Below are 21,528 nucleotides of genomic sequence, written 5' to 3' on the forward strand. Positions count from 1 at the left end.
CGCCACAATATAATAATCAATGCATTGTTAAGGGGAGATCACGAAGGAAAAAAAGGGAGGGATGGAGGGTAATAGACGTAAAAGGAGAGAAAGGGAGAAGAAAGGGTTTTTTCATGGCCTAATCCTCCGTCACCAAAGTTTTTAAATGTTGATGTATATAATAAATTATAAAAGCCATATAACGTTACTTCTATATCTATAACGTTATACGTTACATTTATATGAAAGAAAAGTTAAGTGTTAAGTTAAGAAGCGGCGTCTCAGAGACAACTGTACATACACATTTCACATGAACAATTAAAACATTGTACCATAAGTTACTGTACAGCAGGATTTACTGGTGCTGCGGTGTCGCCCTCTTGTGGCAGTTATAACGCGCTAACAGCGTTAACGGTTATGAGAGGCTGCGGTTGGCTGATCGTAGGCTACGTATAAAAATCCGTAAATAATTTTAAAAAAACTCGAAGGCACACGAGATATTAGAAGATAGTAGCTAACACGAAGCGACAAAAGCATGGGTTGGGGTGAGTAACGTTACGTGTGACCTAAACTGTGAACTTTTCAGAGCTAACCAGACTGTCGAAAAGGAGCTAAGCTAATGTTAGCATAAACAGAAACTTAGCATTCAGGTGAGAATGCGACACGCTGATTCTCCGTATTTAACGCTGGCTAAATTAGTAACAGTCAACATAAAAAATGCACTTAAGATACAGTCCACAATGAGCTAAAAATGAACAGAGAATTGACGGACAAAATGTTAGTCACATTCAGAACCGTAACTACACATATTTATTACTGATTCCTAAAATATGCGGAGTCAGCAGTTCTTTCACCAAATTCAATTTAGCGCTGACAGCGAGTGCTAGGTTGACTATTAACGAGGAAAGGTGTTCAGTGCAAATGTTAATTTGTTTCAAAACTCGTATAACTAATGAAAAATAGTACAAAAGTCACCACTAATGGAGAAGCCAGCAAATTAAATCACAATTAAAGCTGCAAGCAGCGTTGAACGGGCCCTCGCGCCTTTGCGCACGTTGGGTGCGGTGCAGTCCAAGGGCTTCTGTCACGGGCATGTAGATGTCTCCAGACCTGGGCTGACAGGTTTGACTTTACAAACATGTAAAGTTTGGTCCGACCGGAGCATGTACAATAAAGTTATAGCAACTTCCTCTGTCCTGGCGAAGCATCAAATCTCAACGGTGTGAGGATGAGAATTTTCTGCAGGGTGAGACATTTCTGTCTTGCTCACACCTGTGGCATCAAAATTATGCAAGTTTTGGGCCTATTCACTTGAATTTCAATTAGTGACATTTACCTTAACATAGTCATTGAGAAACACGAGCATGGATGTGTACACGACACACCCACTTTACTACATGATACACCCCCCTTACCCCTAACCCTAATCCTACTGCTCATGCCTAAACCTAACCAAATTGGTGTGTCGTGTACTGTACAGATAGACCTACTCGGAGTCATGTAGCATTAAATGGCCATGAAAAAAATATCATTTAAGTTATTCAACTAAATTTTATCAAATGAATAGTAGCTGTTTGTACCTTACCTCTTAATGTTATTTCTATTAGGCTACACAATAAATGAAACTATTATTACATACAGTGTAATATAATGTTACATATCTATTACAGGTACACATTACACTCAAGACTGTAATTGTTCTTTTGGTCGCCACCAGATGGTGCTGTGGTACAGAAGAAGTTATACAGCATCACCTTACGGTCTGTGATTATTACAACATTTGAATTGAAAGAATGGAAAATGTAAAACAATTAAAAGAGGACAATGATATGAAATGCAAAATTTATTTTAATGGTTTATTTACTAGTAGTAAATTGACACTTACAGACTTGTCTAATGATGGACAGTGGTTCAAAATCACAAAAGAGCAGTGGATGAAACAGTAGAATCACATATCAAATATCAATGTATTCAAGCATCACAAAAGACAGACATAGAAAGAGTAAAATTATGACTTTATTTCCAGCTTTTAATTGTCTACTGCATGAATGTGACTGTTCCATGATTTCAAAATATTTAAACAACCACTTCTGTCTATACTGAGGTGTACATTAGCTACCTAGTTTACATTTTGTGCTATTGTGTATTGTGTTCTTATTTATAACCATTTTGTTTTCAATCATGTGTTCTCTTAACTTGCCAAATGAGAACAGTGTGAAAACAATCTGCGGTTTTATTGGGTAGGCACTGATCATTTTCATGATTCCCTGGTTTTACTTCACATAAAGTCTGTTATTCCTGTCCATAGATAAATGACTTAAAAAGGATTACAGTGTAAACGCACTGAACACTGACTTGTGCACATTGGCCCACTGTTATCTGCAGCTGCCCCAGTGGCCTAATGGATAAGGCACTGGCCTCCTAAGCCAGGGATTGTGGGTTCGAGTCCCATCTGGGGTGTGTAGCAGAGTGGCGCAGCGGAAGCGTGCTGGGCCCATAACCCAGAGGTCGATGGATCGAAACCATCCTCTGCTATATCAGCATTTTTTCATGATTACATTCTGACTCTTTACTTGTCTAATTCCACTCTGAATTAAAAGAGAAGCACAGAGACGCCAGTATACATGACCTGTAGTTCACAGGGAAATGGATCACATCCATCTTGTATTCAATCTGTAAACCATGGCTGTTTTGACCTTTAAATAGCAACACTTAGGCTAAATGTAAAAAAAAACATAACGTCTTTATTGAGCTTTACGCATTCTGTCGGCTACAGAGGCCCTGTGGTTGGTCAAGTTATTAAGGACACAGCTGTTGGTCAGCATGGACAGTTTGGAGTTCAGGGTGTCTTTACTTCTCTCCCAACTATAATCTCCTTCATGATCAGCACTTTCTTCCCCTCCTTTATCCTCCTCTTCTTCCTCGACCTCACTCTCTTCATCACTGCGTTCATCTTTTTCCAGCTGAGGGCAGAAGCAAGCACAAGATTTGAAATATAAGACTATAAACTATTCTAATGTTAGATTTTACATCTAAATGAGGGATAGACTCCATAAATTACTGTGTCAAAGTCTCTTTCCTCTTTGAATAGTGTCTCCTATAACCTTCACAGTTGAGGTTAGGGTTTATTTTAGATTATTGTTATACATCATAGAGATAACTGGTTGGGATTTAGGGATAAGACAGGGTTCGGGTTAAGGTGAAGGGAAACACTAATCAATGATGCAGGATGAAACAGACTTCGACAGTATTTCCACATGAAAGCAACTATACAAGGATTGCAGAGAAGCCCCATAGTTAATTTCATCAATACTGCTGAGTCTGACTCTCACCTTTCCTTTCAGGAACTTATAGACCATGCGTAAAATCAATCCAGCCCAAAAGATGTGAAGAGCTTGCAGCACCATTAGCAGCACATTGAAAAAGTAGTAGCCCGCAAAGGGTTCAAAGACCTCCATGGACAGCACAAGGGTGGTGTGGATGATTCTGCACATCAACAAAGAATTGTTTGTAAGTATAAATTGTTCTTTTTTTTGTCAATAGATTTACATGTCACACATGATTTACAATGTAGTTGTAGTACATGTTATGAGCAAAAATGGAAAAACATCTTACTTGCTGGGGAAAATCACCAGTCGAGTCACAAGGAAGACCACAGCAAACACAACAAAGAGCGTGTCACATGTTTTCCTCCAGCCGGTGCCGTAGTTAAACATCTTGGCAGACTGTAAAAAATAGGTATGATTGAACTGATCAAAGACACAATACACAAGATAATATCTTCAGCCAGGTGAAAATAAACACGAGCAGGGAATGTGTGCTTGATGTCAGCGCGGTTCACAATGACAGCGAGTGTGTAACATGAGCAAACTTCCACACAGTACAGACCAACACTATAACATGTTTGCAATGTTATCAGCATTATTAGTATGTCTTTATTGTTGTCTTTGCCGTGTGTTGTTTGCTTTCAATGTTTTACTAAGTGTACTGTTAAAATATGTTTGAACCTTGTTGTCATGCACAGTCTTTTGTTTGGTGCAGGTAAACAAAGGTGACCTCTGGCTGCTCAAGTCCCTTTAGCTATCAGGACTCAGTCACAGGATCTTCCTGCTGAAATAAAAAGAGCATCCTGTAGGCCGCTACAGAGATCTGCAGGAAGATACTAACTGTCTAAGAACAGCCTCAAGTGCAGCATGAACCTCTGACTGCAGTTTGCAAAATTCAGGCGGCCAGCTTTTCTTACTTTGGTTGAGGTAGAAAATGGCTAACGAAGACAAATTATTGAGACTAATTCTACTAAAAGGTCCCATGTGGACTTTAATGGTACACATTATTCTTTAGAGTCCCACCAGTGTTACATTAAAGCAGATAGTGCTCGTCTACACATTCGTGAAAATCATTTTTTGCACAGCATGACAGTACGTGAGATTCTTTGTTACCTCTAGCAGGATGTCAGAGGAATCGTGAAGCAGCATGACCAAGGTGCCAATGCGGATGTAGTTGGCACAGTAGGAGAAACTGAGCAGGAAGATGGTGGCTAAATGGTGGATCACCTGTTCCTTAAAGTCCTGACCAAGAAAGCACATGTAGAGTTGCTACTCAGTAGAACAAAATGACCTTCATATGTGAACAGAAGAATTTAAATTCTTACAGTTACTTATTAACTATGTGTTCAGTGAAGTTAGTGTAAGTCATAAAGTAATATATAGTGTATGTACACCTTCACTTACTTCTCTAAAGAGAAAATGTGTTGTGTGTTGGAGGGAATCAGCTGTGTTTGATTTACGAATGAACGTTGAGGTTCTCACCTTCCTCTTGATGTCCACAGAGATCCGGAGCAGCAGAGAGCCATAAAAACCCAGCTCCAGCATGTAGTACCAGTAATGAGCTCGCTCCATGGGCTGAGGGAGAAAACGTGATTAAATAGTCAATAAAAAGTGACCTAATAAAGTGATGTTTAAACAATTGTTCAGAATATAACTACAAATATAGAATAGGAATGACCGTATCATCAAACTTTGTTTATAAAGCACAATAAACGAAAGAGATGAAACAATTAGTCGATTCACCTATTTGATAATTGATTCATCGTTTTTAAATTTTAGTGAAGTAAATCCCTGCTTCAAGCTTCTCAGATATGATTATTTGCAGTTTTTCTTTGTCTTCTCTGACAGTAAACTGAATATCTTTGGGTTTTGGACTGTTGGTCGGACAAAATGAGACATTTGAAGACCTCACCTTGGGCTTGGGGAAACTGTAATGGGCACTTTTTTCTGACGTGTTATTGACCAGATAAGTAGTCTGCAGTGTCAGACAGGCACTGAACACTTTCATGATTCCCTGGTTTTACTTCACATAAAGACTGTTATTCCTGTTCATAGAAAAATGACTTAACAAGGATTACAGTGTAAACACACTGAACAGTGACTACAGCAGCCCCAGTGGCCTAATGGATAAGGCACTGGCCTCCTAAGCCAGGGATTGTGGGTTCGAGTCCCATCTGGGGTGTGTAGCAGAGTGGCGCAGCGGAAGCGTGCTGGGCCCATAACCCAGAGGTCGATGGATCGAAACCATCCTCTGCTATGTCAGCATTTTACAAAGACACTAAAAATGCACAGTATTTTGAGAAACTGAAACAGCTGTTTTCTGACATTTTTAGAGCAGTATAGAAAAAAAATCAGTAGTTGCAGCCCTAGAATGAGGTTGTAGTGATATATTGTGAGAGCAGAAATAGGCTGAGTTTAAACTAACAGGACAGTCATTGCTCTCTGTAGTATGAATGAGGAAACATTATTTCACCATTATGCTCTTGTTTTACATTTCCTCTTTAAAACAAATTTAATTTGTTTCCCACAAATTTCCCACAGATTTCAGTCAGATCACCTTTAAAAACTGATCACAGGTTCCTCATAAACAAACATGCAGCTTAAAGTAGTTTTCACCTGCACTGGGTAATGCCGCCAACATTCACTGCGATCCCAGAACCAGGGTCTCTGTAGAGAAAAAAGAAGAAAAAAAAAAACAGTAAAAATGTACAAAAGAATAGCAACGACACTGATAAATTATGTTTTTAGCAACAGTAAAAACATAATTTGCTGTAAAATGTTTTTGAAACTCAAACTTACATCAATCAAACATGCCAGTCCAACCATGAAAGCTGTGATGTAGAAAAAGAACCTCCACCTGCAAAAAAAAGACAATACATGAGTTCAGAAATATTTAACGTTTAAACAAAGGGCACCACACACATCACCAAAGCTTGGAAGACTTTTTTTTTTTTGCAGTGGTAAATCTGACAAAATTGTTCAAGCTCTGAGTTTTGCAGCAGATGATGAAGGGACGCACTTACGCAGCTTCACCAAACTTCTTGGTTTGACAGGGCCTGTCCTGGTTCCTGCGAAGGCGGAACCAGGTCTCAATCTGCCTCTGGGTTTTGCCACACAGCGACATCAGACTAACGATTTCGCTCTGAAATCAAGGGACAAGGGAGACGTATAAGACGGGGAGGGAAGAAAAGCAGAAAGAGTCGAATGTGAGCAAGAACGGCAGGCGTAAATGTGGAAGTGACAGAAGGAACAAACAAGCAGAACATGTTATTATTTCAGATCTTCACAACTTCACCACAAACTAAACAGACCGTTGTGTGAAGTTATAAAACATATGAAAATGTCTTAGTGTTAGCTGAACAAATGCTGCTCAAACAGATTAATGATCTTCATGTTTTAAACAAACATCCCTGCTGGGATTAATTAAATTTGGTCATGTGATGTGTGTGACGCTAAATTTCTCCCAATCTTTGGTAGTTTTATTGTATTTTTATGGAGAAAAACGCAAATATGAATCATTTTCTCCAATCACTTCCTGTTTATCCAAAAGCTGAAAGAGAATTATGAGATGTGAGGGTGACATGATGAAGATGAAGAGTTCGCCACACACAATATGATGCCATGTGTAAGTGTGGTGGTGTGTTTCCCCCCCCCGAGGCTTTGTTACCATCACAACACCCATGTTCCTCTGTGCTTTTCACACAGAACAACTCGCAGGAGAAAGATACTTAAGATGAACATTTGAGTTTTACAAGCTGATCCTCATCTTGATCAATTTTCAGTGTGCTCATAATAAACACATATGCTGCCATATAACCTGAGCATGTGCGTGAGGCCTTTTCAGACTTACCTGTGTCGGCTGTCTGCTCTGCCGGGTGTAAAACGACTCCAGCTTCGGGGAGGGGGCAGCAGTCACTTGTAATCTATTCTTCACCCCCAAACATCTGCCTATGGGTGGGGCAAAAAACCTGGAGGCGAGGAGAACAAACAAAAGACAATTCACACACACAATGACATAACCAACGGCGGGAGAGTCAGGGCGACAAAAGCAACGTATATATATATAAGCTCGACCTCTATTTGTGTTTCAGATCAAATTTTATTCATCCCCTTGAGAGAGAATATTGGGTAGATATGACATAACAGCAAGATTACACTTGATTACACTGATACTACTGTGAATGTTACAACAACAAACAGTGAAACCAATCAAAAAGCCTGAAGACAGTCTGTGTGTGTGTGTGTGTGTGTGTGTGTGTGTGTGTGTGTGTGTGTGTGTGTGTGTGTGTGTGTGTGTGTGTGTGTCACTGCACTGTTCACTCCCTCTTTATAGTTCTTCTTTTTTAAGTTGATAACTGGACATGTGTTTCATTAGATTTTGGAAATAATGTCCAAGTTTAAGGTGAAAATCAACAATGTGCATGTAAACAGGATTATGTCTACAGCTATAATGTAAAATATGTCTCATTGAAATCCTTTGTTTAGACATACACAGTCCCAACGCTCTCTCTCTTTCTCTTTCTCGCTCTGTCTGTCTCTCAGTCCCCAAAGCCTTTTTCTCCCTTATGATAACAAAGCTCGTTCAGCCAGAACACCTGCTCACTGCCCCTCAGCTCATGCGGCTGCAGCGTCCTCCAATAGATACTGGACGCTTGGTCATAATCAGGAAATTGTGTGTGATATTTTGAAACCTAGTCAAATATTACTTTTTTTTTCAGTGACAATAACCTCAGATGATTGTGTTTCTTAAATAGCTGAATTTATATGTCTTAAAAGCGGGATGTTACAGAGCAAACAGATGAGGTGTGCTGTACCTCTCAAACACACAGCGCAGGGCGACAAAGCCCAGTGCGAGGGGCAGTGCTATAAGAAGGTCCTGGGGTTGCGGTCGGTCAGAGTCTGCCAGCTGTTCCATGTCTTTCCAGGTCACACCTGGAGGAAGCCAGTAGTCCTGCCTCCATACATCTGGCAGCAGGTCCATTCTGCTGTGGAAGAGAGTAAAGGTGAAAATTATGAAGATGACAAAAAAAACCCAGATATTTCCAAATAGTTAAAGTCCTCCTCCACTCAAAAATGTTTTTTTCTTCTTGGATGTTTGAGCTTCACTGAGCAGAATGATGTATGTGCAGAGTTTGACACTAGAAGGCTGTTTTCACATTCATCTGCTGAAAGTGGAAAGTTTCTCTGAACTCACTGAAAATCCGAGTTACAGGTGTGAACCTACAAGCATGATTTGTGACAACACAACTATTTTGGAGCCATTCACTGGTAAGTATTCAACTAACATAAATGTAATGTGGAAACCTGAAGCCTCCAGTGTTCACACACTGAAAATGGACTTTACAGTGCAGTAGGAGACATCTCGTGTCCATCAGTTACACTTTTGAAAACTGCGATAAGGGGGAAAGAGGACATGTCATTTTCAAGGAAGTAATTGAACTTTTTTTGTGGAAAAAACATTAAACACAAATTATTAGTCAAAATAGAGTATTTTTTATGTCTTTAAACATGTCAGGCGGGGATCTTTAAGCCTCAGTCCAACCACTTTATATGGTTTTAACCATGTGAACCAGATGAGCATAAACTATCTGAGGGTTTAATGGACAACATAATGCAGGCAGAATATTTTCCACATTTGATAAGTGTTTCTACTTCTGCTACAAACATGTTCATCCTGTAATTTATAAGTTACAGCAAAACTAGGAACAATACACTACATTTAACATAATTTCTGGAAAACTAAGTCAATAAATCAGGCAATAAAACAGCCATATATAGTTAACAAAGCTGTGTAAGTCAACAGTGAGTAGCCTACATCAATAAATAGCAGATTTTTTAAATAAAAGCAAACATACAGTCACGACAATGGAGCAATTGTCTCTGTAGATAAGAAGACTGAAAACAAACAGACCAGCGCAGACAGAAGCAGCCACATCATTTCCACAATGAAACATACGAAGTTGTGGTTCAAGCAGTTAAAATAACTCACCTGCTCTGTTGAAATGATGAACGGATCAATCCTGAAGACAGAAAGATAAAAAATCCACCTGAAAGAAACTGCGCGTTTGTTTCAGCCTGACTGCTGATGCGCTTTATCCCACCGACCACCGCAGAGAGAAGGTGAAACAGACGCTCAGTGACACAGTTAAAGTGTCGGACAGTGTTAGACAAGATAAAAGGAAGCTGCGAGTAAAACCTTCAACATAAAACCACAATTTAATCCTGTCGTAACCCTGTGCAACACTTTGCATTTGAAGATTATCTGAACCTGATGTACCAACATCTAAATAATTTGTTTGGAAACTTTTGGGTGTTTTGTTCTCCAAAAGCTCTTTTCACTGAGACACAATACAACACGTGACACAGACGACACAAACAGCTGACTGTATGAATGTACTGAATACATGACTCAATCAGAACATATTTACCAAACAAATTAGATGAATAATTGACATCTTTCCATAAAAAACACAATTCTGTATCCAGTCATTTCTCAGTAAGTGTTTCTCAGGTGTACCTTTATTCTGACAGCTTCCGGTGTATTCTGCTTTTCTTTGATAAAATGATGCAGCTTGATGTTTGCCAGAGGCGTCTCCTGCTCAAAGCCACGGTTCATAAACCATTAACTCAGCATGAGCAACAAAGAAAACGCTGAGCAGCCTAATTGATTCACTGTGGTGTCAAATAACACATACTGATATGATTTAGGCTACTAACAGGTTTGGAAACAACTTAAAACATATATTATCATCATTTAAAATGCTGAATAGGCTACTAACAACCTTTAATATTAATTCAGGAAACACATATTTACATTCAGTTTAACATTTCAGGTCTTTTGCTTCACTGATGTTTAAGTCTCCCTCCACTCAAAAATATGTTTCTCTCCTTGTTCCTTCAGTTGGATGGTTGAGCTTCACTGAGCAGAATGATGTATGTTCAGAGTTTGAAACGAGAAGGCTGTTTTCACATTCATCTGCTGAAAGTGGAAAGTTTCTCTGCACTCATTGAAAATACAGTTTTAAGAGGCAGGCCTATGAGTGTGATTTGTGACATCACAATTAGTTTGGAAGCTGATCTTGGTTCAATATTTAACTTAGACAAGTGTGATGTGGAAACTTGAAGCCTCCAGTGCATAAAAACACTGAGAATGAAACTTTACAGTGAAGTAGGAGACATTGTGTGACCAGCAGTTAAACGTAAAAAAAAAAAAAAAGGAAATGAACAAAATTAGATTCTGGATTGTTTTTAATGAGGGAGAAGCCATTTTAAGGAATTTAACATATAATTGAACTTTTTTTTGTGGAAACAAACATATTATTATTCAAAGTAGAGTATTTTATATGCATCTTAAAACATGTCTGGAGGGGAACTTTAACATTTCAGGTCTTGTGCTTCACTGATGTTAAGCTTAGAGTATGAGCCTGTTGCATATTCTGTTCCTGTTGACATTAAAGAGATACTATGTAACTTTTGAAAAAAATAAATAACACATTCTTCCTTTTACAAATCAAAAAATGCAAATCGTAAGCAAACGCACCCTGTTTCAGTTCAATATGTTCGGGGATTTTGCTGCTGCAGCCTCACTTGGTCTGGTCTGACCAGCAGTGTGCGGTGGCTAATATTAGCAAAGACAAGTTAGATCAATGAAATCAAATAATTGTTTACTGACTTTATGACTTGTGAGCATAATTGGCTGCTGTTCAGAAACTTAGTTTGGCTTTAAACTTAAGCTCAAATGATGTGCAGTTGGCTTACAGGTGCCTCCCATGTTATCACATTCAAATGATTATAAATGAGTGGCGCAAACTGGGAAGAGACTAAACCATGACAGGAAATACACAATATAATATGTCTCATTACATTTCCCTATTTCTAACAGAAGAGGAACTTTACAGTAAACATAAAATACCTGACTCCTCTATGACAGGAAATCGGCATCAGAGACAGGAACAGTTTATCATATCTCATTACATTTCATTATATTCCACAATAGGTTATATTCATGACATGATTCTCCCAGGTTAGCACTCTCAGCTGATGAGCCCACACCCACTGCAACAATCCAGGACACTTCCAGGACTTCAAAGTTTGAAGGTAAACAGACTTCGTCAAGTGTGTGCATATAACCCGGCTTTAGCCTGAACAAATGTGTGTGTCATCATGAGGCCTTTGTGTTTCACTGCTATAACACAAACTCTAATGATGCACAGCCCCTTAAAACACACACACACACACACACACAGATACACACACTTCTTCTAAACTAACCAACACACACACAGAAACACACTCCAGTCCTCCTCACACCATCCTCCTCCTCAGCTAACACTCTCAGCTGATAGTATTGTCATGGGTCGAGATAAGCAGGCTGACAGACTGCTGCCTGTTGATAACATCACTTCTGTTATGCAGATGAGCCATTCTTCCTTTTAGTGTGCTCATCAGCCAGTGACACAGCTTCATTATGTGTGGATCATTTAGTGGTGTGCTATGTTAAATGTCTTATTAGTGTGTGTGTGAGAGAGCGAGAAAGAGAGAGTTTGTTTACATTTTACAACAGACAAACAGGATTTGCATGTGTCTGGGTGTGGGCTGTGCTTAACTTGTGTTTGTATTTGCGTGGGCTTGTGTGTGTGTGTGTGTGTGTGTGTGTGTGTGTGTGTGTGTGTGTGTGTGTGTGTGTGTGGTTGAAGGTGTAATGTGGGTATGCAAATGTGTTTCTGTGCATTTCTGTTTGTTGGATAGAATACTGGAAAATTCGATTGTGCATATTCAGGATGTTATTTGCATACTGTACGCACCTGCCTGGACCGTGTGTACACAAACAGAAGAAGGAAGACAGTGAGAGATACTGTCATATTTATTCTGTAAGATCAGACGTGAAATATAAGACACCTGAACCTGAAAACCCAGCTTCTAACAGACTTAAAACTTGTGTATTTTTAAACACAATCCCATTTCTGCCATTCATGTCAGGCGTGAGGTCATGTTTTTCCATGATCCAGCCGCATTTGCATATCTGGGTGCACATGTGTGTTTGTGTGTGTGTGTGTGTGTACAGTGTGTGAGAGGGGGTGATGGGAACTGAGCGCCTTTGTTGTAAGTAAATTGTCAGAGCCCACTGAAGCACAAATGTGTCCCGTTAATTGCTGGACTAATGAGATGGCGGCTGTTGCACGGCAATTCAAACCATCTGTTGGAGCCTGATAAACTACAAACTGTAGAGGGCTGTTTTAGTCCAGTTTGCAAAGTGTGGATTTGCATGCCAGGTTTCTGACCACAGTCAGATAAGTAGCCCTCACTGATGGTGGAAAACAATATGCACTCCATAGACGTGTAAGTAAAGGTATAGAGGTAAAGCTTTTAGCAGCTTTAAAAGGTTTGGAGGGAGTTGTGAATACTTTCTTCAGGACTAAATGTGTATGTTAATGTTTCCTTTTGAAATGGACTCTTCATACACTGTGTATTCCATCATTTCAGCATATACAACTTTGATTAAAGTATTATGTATGTATCCATAATGCACTTTTTCTAGCGTTTATAACAACTAACTCATTTTTCCATAGTTCACTCAGAACAAGCATATTCGAGCACCACCTGATTCCCACAGTATTTGTGGATATACTGTTGTAGTTGTTAAAGTGTCCAGAAGAGGTCATAGCTAACTTACTGAAAGAGAGCGCTAACAAACTGAAACTACAGGGAACTCTATCAGGAAAGAGATAGCTGAGAAGGGAAGACTAGGGGAAATCCCCAAATACAAATGGATTCAGGAAATACAGTTAACTACAGATGAAACCGTGTTTTTAAACCACTGGGAAGCACAAGTACTGTCTTTGATAGTCATGCCATCCCCCTAAATCATAACAAGAACCCCAAAATGTTTTTTTGTATCTTTGCTATTCTGATTGTGACTGATATGGATCTTTTGAAAACCTCTGCTAGTGAGAGAGCTTATGTATGCTGTTTTTCTCTCATCCAAACAAGCAGAGGGTTTTGATGAGGGTCTAAGTCACTCAACATGAGGATATATTTCATCCAGCGGTGAGCTGTGAGGGCCGATCCTCATGAATTAACTGGCTGTGTCTCTTTACGAGCCTCCGATTGATTATTCGATTGATTTCATTTGCTCTAAAGCTTGCTAATATTGATTTGAGGGCAGCAGTGAGGACAGCCTACTGCTCCAAGTAAAAGTTTATGTGTGTTTGCTTTTGTAGGTGCCATTTGCTGTGCTTGTGTGTGTGTCTTTATTTGTGTGTGTGTGTGTGTGTGTGTGTGTGTGTGTGTGTGTGTGTGTGTGTGTGTGTGTGTGTGTGTGTGTCTTTGTGTGTGTGTGTGTGTTGTGCAGGTCTCTGAAGTAATTAGACTTCCCAAAAGCAAGACCAGACAAAAGCTTTTATTTCATTAAAAAACTGAATGCCACTTTAAAGAGAACATTAGGAAAATATCTAATTTCCTTCCTCATCTAAAAGCAAAAAGTCTACATCCAGGAAGTTGGACCATATACAATAGTTTGGTATTTTATTAAACAGCATTTTGGTCATCGTTACGGAAACAGATCAACTTTTCAGTAAATCAGTAAAATATCAATATTTCACTTTCTTTTTATAAAGAGCCTTTCAGAGCCACATTGCATAGGGCTTTACAGTATAACAAGGGCAGAAACAATATTACAAAAGAAGTGGCAAAAAGGAGCATATCAGCTTTTCTCATATTCCTACAGGCACTGTTGAACAGATTTGGCTGGTGCACTGGACGGGGCCTAAAGGCAAAAAGGATTAGGGGAGGAAATTGGTGTGCATGCATTTCATAATCATAACTTTATATGACACATATTGAGTCGGCGCCGTGACCCTCCGCACTGAGCCTCATAAGCCTCTTAAAGGGAATGGCGACGTCAAATAGCAAAACCCTAAATAAAATGTTCTGTATTATCTGTTATGTATTATAAAGTTTTGCTCTTATAATAGAATAAAACTGGATTTTAGAACACAGAGAATAAAAGACAAAATCTGTGGATAGAAAAAGCTGCTAAAGCTCAGTTTGTGGAGGCGACTTAATTTAAGCGATTTTCTCAAATTATAGATGCTTTGGTCAATTAAAACCCATTTTACCTGAGGATCATCTTAGAGGTGGTAAGAATGCCACATAATATCCAGCATTACTCATATTGAAAATTAAAAATTCAAAAAGATGCGGAGAAGCTAAAACATCTTCTTAAATCTCATCTTCTTAACTTAAACATTTTTTTGGTTCAGAAAAATGAAACCTGTCAAAGAAAAATGTCATTTTGATATTTTAACAGTAAATCAACATATAAAGTTTAGAGTCTTCTGCACTAACAGAGCGTATTAGTCCTGTCTAAATGACTTCCACGTCCTAAACTCATTTCATTTCTCTTTTATTCAATTAGGTCATGTCCTGCAGTAACTCTGCTGTCTATTTATAATTCAGCCCTGGGATTTGTAAAAACATTACAGAATAGCAAAATGACGTGATAAACAGGAGTCATAATGTGATGCTGATTGCACTGATCGATACTGATCGATCTGACCAATACTGATCGTTGTAAGTCTAAAAGCTACACTATGACATTGTGCACACCACAAATCTCCAATAACACATTAATTACTGTAAATTAAAATGGATACAGGGCTTCTGGTGTGTCTTTCATCCATATACAGTTACTGTTCAATGTTTTTGATACTGTATCTCGAAGAGGACAACTTGCATTACTCATTACCCAGACCAAACAACAAACATACTGCAGTTTCTTTCATTATCAGAGACAAAAAGCTTTCAGAAGGTCAATGACATCATCATCAATCAAAAGTCCCTCAAATAAGAACCTTTCCACATCACCGAATTCAACCCTCGTCTTTACACCAGTGCATAATCAAACTGTCCTCTGTCCAGTCCCTCCTTATGGTCCGTCCACGATGAAGCCGGCATGCTGCTGTAGGGGTCTAACAAGATGCGGACACAGCGAACGAGGAGAAAGAGGAGCAGCAGCACGAGGAGGCCCACGAAACACAGGGCCGTTCCCTGCTCGGGGTGCCCCGCCGTGGGCTGCAGCACCGTCGGGCCCCTGGGGAACCCGGGTGGAGCAGGAGAGGAGAGATCATAGTCCACGACCCAGTAGTTTGTATCGCTCATCTTGGAAGTGGGAGGAATGTTTGGAAGGGTGAAATCAATTACTGTACCAGCTTTGTTTTTCAGTCAGAAGCTATGAGGAGTGGCTTGGCTCTGCATGGTCATCGAGTGTAATTTCTAAACCCAGAGGAAGATCACATGGTGAAATATGACAGCTGTCAGTGGAGTCAGCAGATTGAACTTAAGCCCGGTGTTTCCCACAAGCCACAGGGCGAATAAGTTGTTCCAGCAGAAGTAACACGGGGCAATCAGTAGTGCAAATTAATAAGCCCGCTGGTGAGCCGAGCTGCAAGCTGAGGCATGCTCAGTGAGCTCTAATTAGATCAGAGCGGCTAGTGTTTATGTCGCCTTCCTTCTCTCTTTCTCTCTCATACACTCACAACAATACAATAGCGGAGGTCACTACTTCAACTTCAAATCATCTGCATGGTCCTCAGTGGCAGCTGCACATGTTTATTTGTCAATATTTTAAGTGTCATTCAATAGCAGCCCCAGGGGAGTGGGGGGGTTATTGTAATTACAAAATGAAGGTTGAGAGTGAGTATAAATCTCATTCGAGTGGCTGAAGATGTTCCATAGATCAATTGAAGTGCTTGCAGGCTGTAAATGATCCGTGTTGCGATGCTTCGGAGAATGTTTTTGTGTTCAAATTGCTTAAATGGTTTGGCTGCGTTGCACTGATTGGTTGATCTCCGGGGGAACCTCTTCATTTGGGGATAGACTCATCAGGATGCCTGAGAAAAAAAGCAAAGGTAACACACGACATGACATGAATGAGTGAGTCTCCAGCATGTAGAGGTGCTGCATGGGGGAGAAAATCCTGATTGATTCAGGGGGTTCAGAGCTTGACATGAGCCTTGGAACATGTCACAGATTATAGATTTTTTTGTGTTTCAGGACCCTGAGTGAGGTGTTTTCAGGGGGCCCACAGCTTCTAGCAGTGTCCCCACCAGCATTTATTATAAACGTTAGAAAAGTGAGAAACATGGTTTCACTTTAAAACTGTTACTACATATCCTGTCTAGTCTTCGAAGTGTTTCTCGTGAGAAAAATAGCTGAGACAAGGCAGAAGTGCTCTCCTGAACTCAGGTACAAGATAAATAAATCAGACACTGATGACGGAAGAGAAAAAATGTGGAGGAGCCCTTGGAGAGTTGCTGCACAGAAACACTCTCTATAGCCTCTTTAATGGGCCGTGGAGTGGAGAGACATTTCCTGAGGTAGGTGCACTCCCCCGTCAGCAGATTCTATTCCAGGAGGCTTCGTCTCCCTCCTTACCACCCCGCTGATCCTCACAGAGACACGTTGATAGCTCCCCTGCTCTCCGGATGATGGGACTAAAGGGCCAAGCAAAGCTTTAATAGGAGACTGGAAGACTTAATGAAAGAAACTGCCTGCTTCAATATCAATTATCAAATGGGCCTGTGGATACATCAGACAGCTCAGGTAGCTGCATGTAAGGAGAGCAGAAGCTAAATGAACTCGACAGAATCAATAGACAATAAACAGACATGAAGTGGACATGAAGTTTACACAGCAGGACAACAAAGGAATAATTCAGTAAGCAGAAACCACTTAGAACAAATCTGCTAATGACAATCATTAATTAGTAGTTCTGAACAACATATGGTATTGTGCTTAATTATATCTACAACTAATAATATCAAACTACCCATAAAAGACGGCATCACCCTGCTTTTCCTGCACAGATGATTTAGTTCCAGGATTTGACAGCTTTTATCAGCTTTTATCAGCTTTTATCAGCTTTGCCAGAAAACAAACAAGTAATTAAAGTTGGATTTAACAGTTAGATCATTTTGAATTTCTGCTGAGTCAAGACATTTTCATGCAGAGTTACACAACACAGCCAAACTTTTTGCTTTTCACTGCAGCTCTACTTGAGCAGGATCCTTAATGTTACATTGTAGACAGAGTAGTTAAATCAATTATACATCTGTCATTTTTTTTTATCCATCATGTACCTTCTTCACAGGTAGGGAATCAAATAAAATGTTCATATTGTTCTTATTCACAAGCAAATCCAGAAGATCTGTTGCCCAGCACATAGCGGTTCACACCTGATCTGAGAAGCTACTGTATGTTCTCAGGTCCCTCAAAAACTCTGGAGGTTATCCAAGGTTATAGTGATATATGTACAAACACCACACAGCCGAGGATGAGGATGGAAACCCCGTTGCCTTGAGAAGCAAAACAAATACCGATTTAAAGAATATAAAAGAATGAGCACACATCAATTTCATGGCTCATCGATCCTCATTGAAAGACCTGCTTTGGTTCCTAAGCAGCAGATAAATCACACTGTGGAGCTTCACCACACCTGATTTACACAAATTGACTTTTGACAATGCTGGAGACCAGATTGAAAGTAAAACATAGAGGAATGTCCCAGAATCATATCCTCTACAGTCGAAACGGCAACAAAAAAACAACATACAAAAAAAAAGTGGATATTCAGCCTTTTATGAAAGCAAGGAGCCGATGAATTCTGACGCCAGAGCACATGCAGTGACATATGGTGCTCCTCGTGGCTGTAATACCTGTAATACCTCTCATATATGTCTGTGGATTATGACAGCAGCTTTGAAAATGTCAAGGACTTCTCCAAATAAAAAGGGTAAAAATGATGCTTATGAAAACTGAAGTAAACCCTGAATGAGGACAAACAAAGCCAAGCTGATGTGAAGAGCTCAGTCATCTAACTTCTACTGATTGTATGGTATTTAAAAGATGAATAACACTGTGTAACACTTCAGTTTACATAAGGATGTTGCCTCCGCCTTCCCTTTACCCTCTACAAAGACTTTCTGTAATCTGCTGTTATTATTCTGGTAACAAGTAATAAAAACATCGTGATCACAGAAATGGTTTAATTTAGTTTAAAAAAAAGTCAATTTTAGATTTTGTCTAACTGCTGCTAGAAGAAAGGACGAGGAAGCATATGATTATTCATTAATATCTTCCATTTCATCAACTGAAACTTAAACTATTGCACAGTAGGACCTCAAAAATGCCATAACAGCAGTAGTTGAAGCTGCCTTTGTATCATTTTAATACATTTATACATACATATATTTTAAAATTTTGGTTATTTTTTGTAGCTTTAAACATGGACATTGGCTGTTTAATTGTGATGCTGTAGCTGTTTCCATTGTATGAAATGTCAGTATAAGTAACTGTATAGATAAAAAAAAATCTGTCTTTAAAATGTTGATTTTTTCACAGAAGGTAATCTATGTTAACTAATCATCCTAACTGAATGTCAAATGAAGTTACACAATGGCACAAAGTTAAAGCACGACAACTTATAAACATGTGATTCATAAAGTGACCCACGCGTGACCTGACACTCACAGCTTCACACTGAGATCTACGTAGAAAAAAAGTTTCAACAAACAGAAGCATCCCTGTCACATCATCCCAACGACAAGCTGGAGGACGATTAGATTAGAGAACTTACTTTCCGGCTCGTGTCACATAGGTGAGGACATCTGATGAAGAACACAGTGATAGGATGATGATGATTATGAGGATGAGGATGATGATCCTCTGCAGCTGTTCAGCACCGCAGACAGCTCCGGGCTCGCTCAGCCTGAACACGGAGCTTCAGGTCTGTCACATCCTGCAGCACCTCCTCTGATCTGTCAGGGGTTTTAAGTCTTCTCAGTTTGCGGGATCCGCCCCACCTCCCTCCCTCCCTCCCTCCCTTTCTGCCTCTCTCCCTGCCCACTTATGACTGTCCCTCTTTGGACTGCACACATAATCTTTTCGTCTGGATGAGTAAAGCGCCCGAGAGCCGTGTTTGGCTTTTGCATTATGTAAGAGGACTGCACGGGGCGCGGACACTGAGGGGCCCTTGTATGGTAACCATGTAGTCAATATGGCACAAACATATCTAGTGCCAATCAGTCCTCATCAGTGTTCATTATAGTCTAATAATTCTATCATTTAGGTGGAAGCTCCTATACTGATTAAAAAAAAACATCTCTGGACATAAAAAATAATATTGGGTGCATGTATACAGAGGGGGAAATAGTTTCTCATTCTTTTTGTCCTGTTTAAGTTTTTTTTTCTGTGCCTCACCCTCATGCATATCAAGGGTCTAGGATCTAGGATGTCCTAAGATGAACAAATTGTAAACCCATCTGAGATATAGTTGTGATTTTGGGATATGTAAATAAAATTGACTGGCACTCATATAACTTTAAATGAACTCTAAAAACTTTATACAATGGAGTTTTTACAAGAGAGTATGGAGTAAGATATTTTAGAAGACAAATATGATAATGTCACTGTAAACCCTGTAGGTTCAGGGCAACATTGAGGACATTGAGGCCATGTATTTGTATTTTGTCTGGAAATTTTGGAGTTTTGGACCTTGGGGGAGTTTTTACATTTAGAAAATAAAATTAATACTACTACTACTACTACTACTAATAATAATAATATTTTCGGCTGACTCCAGTATTTCCAGACTCCATGGGGGTGGTTTTGACTCATGACCACAAGCCAAAACATGTTGGTCTCATAATAAAGTTGTTCTTTATACTACAAGTGTTTCTGGAGTCACGACCCCTTCAGACTTGTGCATATACCCAAATCGATTTAATTCAATCAAATCACCACAAGTATCTTGAAGCATTAACAGTTTTTCAGAGTTGATGAATTGATTAAGTTTACTTCATATAGGAAGTCTTTGTTTGCATATGCTTGAAGAATTGTTCATTAGGTTGTGTAAGATGGTTTTGTCACAGCTAGAGTCAGGCTGAATTTCAAGTTTTGCTGAACTGCAAGAAAATTACATGATCAGGATGTGGAACAAAACAAGTGGAGCTACCTGATTGTGCTTGAAGCGGAGCCCCAGATACTTGCTGTGAGAAGTAATTAATTGACACAATTAAAACTGTACAAACACTGGGACAGATTGCAGCCCATACACATCCACATCTCCCCTGCCTGAGGCCGCATGGCGTCTCCCTGTAGGTTTAATTAATAGTCAGCGGATTGTAACGCTGTCCTGAAGGGACTCGTAATCAAATCACACTGAGCAGAGCTCCAGCAGGCCGCCCACTGAGGTCATAATTGATAAGAGTCTCCAGCTTGCAAGGTTATGAAATTCAACATTTCCATCACTATACTTACTGTTACATATGGGAGGTCAAGCTGTGGTTCAGGGAACAGAAGTAGGTTGCCACCTCAGGATACCTGGGCCTCATGACAGCAGGTGAGTCAGAAACTGTCTTGTAAGGCACTTGAGCCTTTGCTGATCTGAGTCTTCCTTCTTCAGCAGACTCTTATCACAACCAGGACTCAAACCAACCCTGAACTAAAGCTAAGAATGGCTGATGGAGCTTGTTGGTTGGCTTGAGAAGAAGTAGAGCCTGACAGGTTTAAATGAAGGCAGGTTGTCCCAAACCTCACAAATCACCAACAGTTCAGATCGCTTGCAAATAATTGGAAACTTGTTCTCTCAAACTATTGAATGTTACCCGGTTCATTCGGTCTGAATTTTAGAAGTTTTCTACACATTACTCTCTAAAGTACAAGAATTTCAGAAAAAGTATGAAATCATTTGATTCATTCAGATCAGTCATTGCCACAGTGTTTAGAAATGTTATAAATGCACAGAAAGTTACATATGAACTCTTCTTCATTCAAAAATTTCCAGTAGTTGCCACATTTAAACAGATGACATCATCAAAATTATTGGATTATGATATATTCTATATCATATATCATTTTGATATCAGTACCAATATCAAAACCATATTCTTAAGACGTTTTTGCCTTTACCGATAGGTTGACTAATTTCATCAACCTCTGTTCAGGTTGTTCACTCAAGTTTTTGAGACTCGTGAAAAATGCTTTGCACCAAACTGAACTGATGCTTTATTAAATAAAATGAAAGAAAACCGCAAAGGTAAATATAATGATCAAAATAAGCAATATGAGTTTCAGGATATTTAAATATTGTATAATATCTGTTTACATAATGGTCAGACGTCGCTGCGCACACCACACTGAGAGCCTTTGTGTTATGTAGGCTAGA

General features: G+C 39.5%; 2 protein-coding genes, 1 long non-coding RNA gene and 2 other non-coding genes across 6 annotated transcripts; 3 read left to right on the plus strand and 2 right to left on the minus strand.

The window, feature by feature from the left end:
• The first annotated feature begins 317 nt into the window (after positions 1-317).
• Positions 318-5,038, plus strand: LOC122993127. Its single transcript, XR_006406337.1, has 3 exons — positions 318-524; positions 3,324-3,489; positions 4,808-5,038. It is a non-coding gene; the product is annotated as an uncharacterized LOC122993127 (long non-coding RNA).
• LOC122993117 (ceramide synthase 2-like) lies at positions 1,810-9,464 on the minus strand. 2 transcript variants are annotated; one of them, XM_044367006.1, is made up of 11 exons: positions 9,295-9,464; positions 8,120-8,287; positions 7,156-7,273; positions 6,329-6,447; positions 6,105-6,162; positions 5,922-5,972; positions 4,788-4,880; positions 4,419-4,547; positions 3,595-3,704; positions 3,312-3,465; positions 1,810-2,942 (listed from the first exon to the last, which is right to left on the minus strand). In XM_044367006.1, exons 2-11 carry the CDS (start codon positions 8,284-8,286, stop codon positions 2,724-2,726), a joined length of 1,218 nt encoding a protein of 405 aa, XP_044222941.1. In that variant the 5' UTR covers position 8,287; positions 9,295-9,464; the 3' UTR covers positions 1,810-2,723. The 2 variants fall into 2 exon arrangements, with proteins under 2 accessions (XP_044222941.1, XP_044222939.1); XM_044367004.1 differs by having other exon boundaries at positions 8,120-8,290; positions 9,295-9,463.
• trnar-ccu lies at positions 2,367-2,439 on the plus strand. Its single transcript has one exon. It is a non-coding gene; the product is annotated as a tRNA-Arg (tRNA).
• On the plus strand, positions 5,415-5,487 carry trnar-ccu. Its single transcript has one exon. It is a non-coding gene; the product is annotated as a tRNA-Arg (tRNA).
• Positions 9,465-13,689: 4,225 nt separating the features above from the next.
• LOC122993126 (cortexin-1) lies at positions 13,690-19,116 on the minus strand. Its single transcript, XM_044367016.1, has 2 exons — positions 18,940-19,116; positions 13,690-16,195 (listed from the first exon to the last, which is right to left on the minus strand). Exon 2 carries the CDS (start codon positions 15,462-15,464, stop codon positions 15,189-15,191), a length of 276 nt encoding a protein of 91 aa, XP_044222951.1. The 5' UTR covers positions 15,465-16,195; positions 18,940-19,116; the 3' UTR covers positions 13,690-15,188.
• Between the last annotated feature and the right edge of the window lie 2,412 nt (positions 19,117-21,528).

This window comes from Thunnus albacares, chromosome 12 (genome assembly GCF_914725855.1).
Source record: "Thunnus albacares chromosome 12, fThuAlb1.1, whole genome shotgun sequence".
Taxonomy (NCBI): Eukaryota; Metazoa; Chordata; class Actinopteri; order Scombriformes; family Scombridae; genus Thunnus; species Thunnus albacares.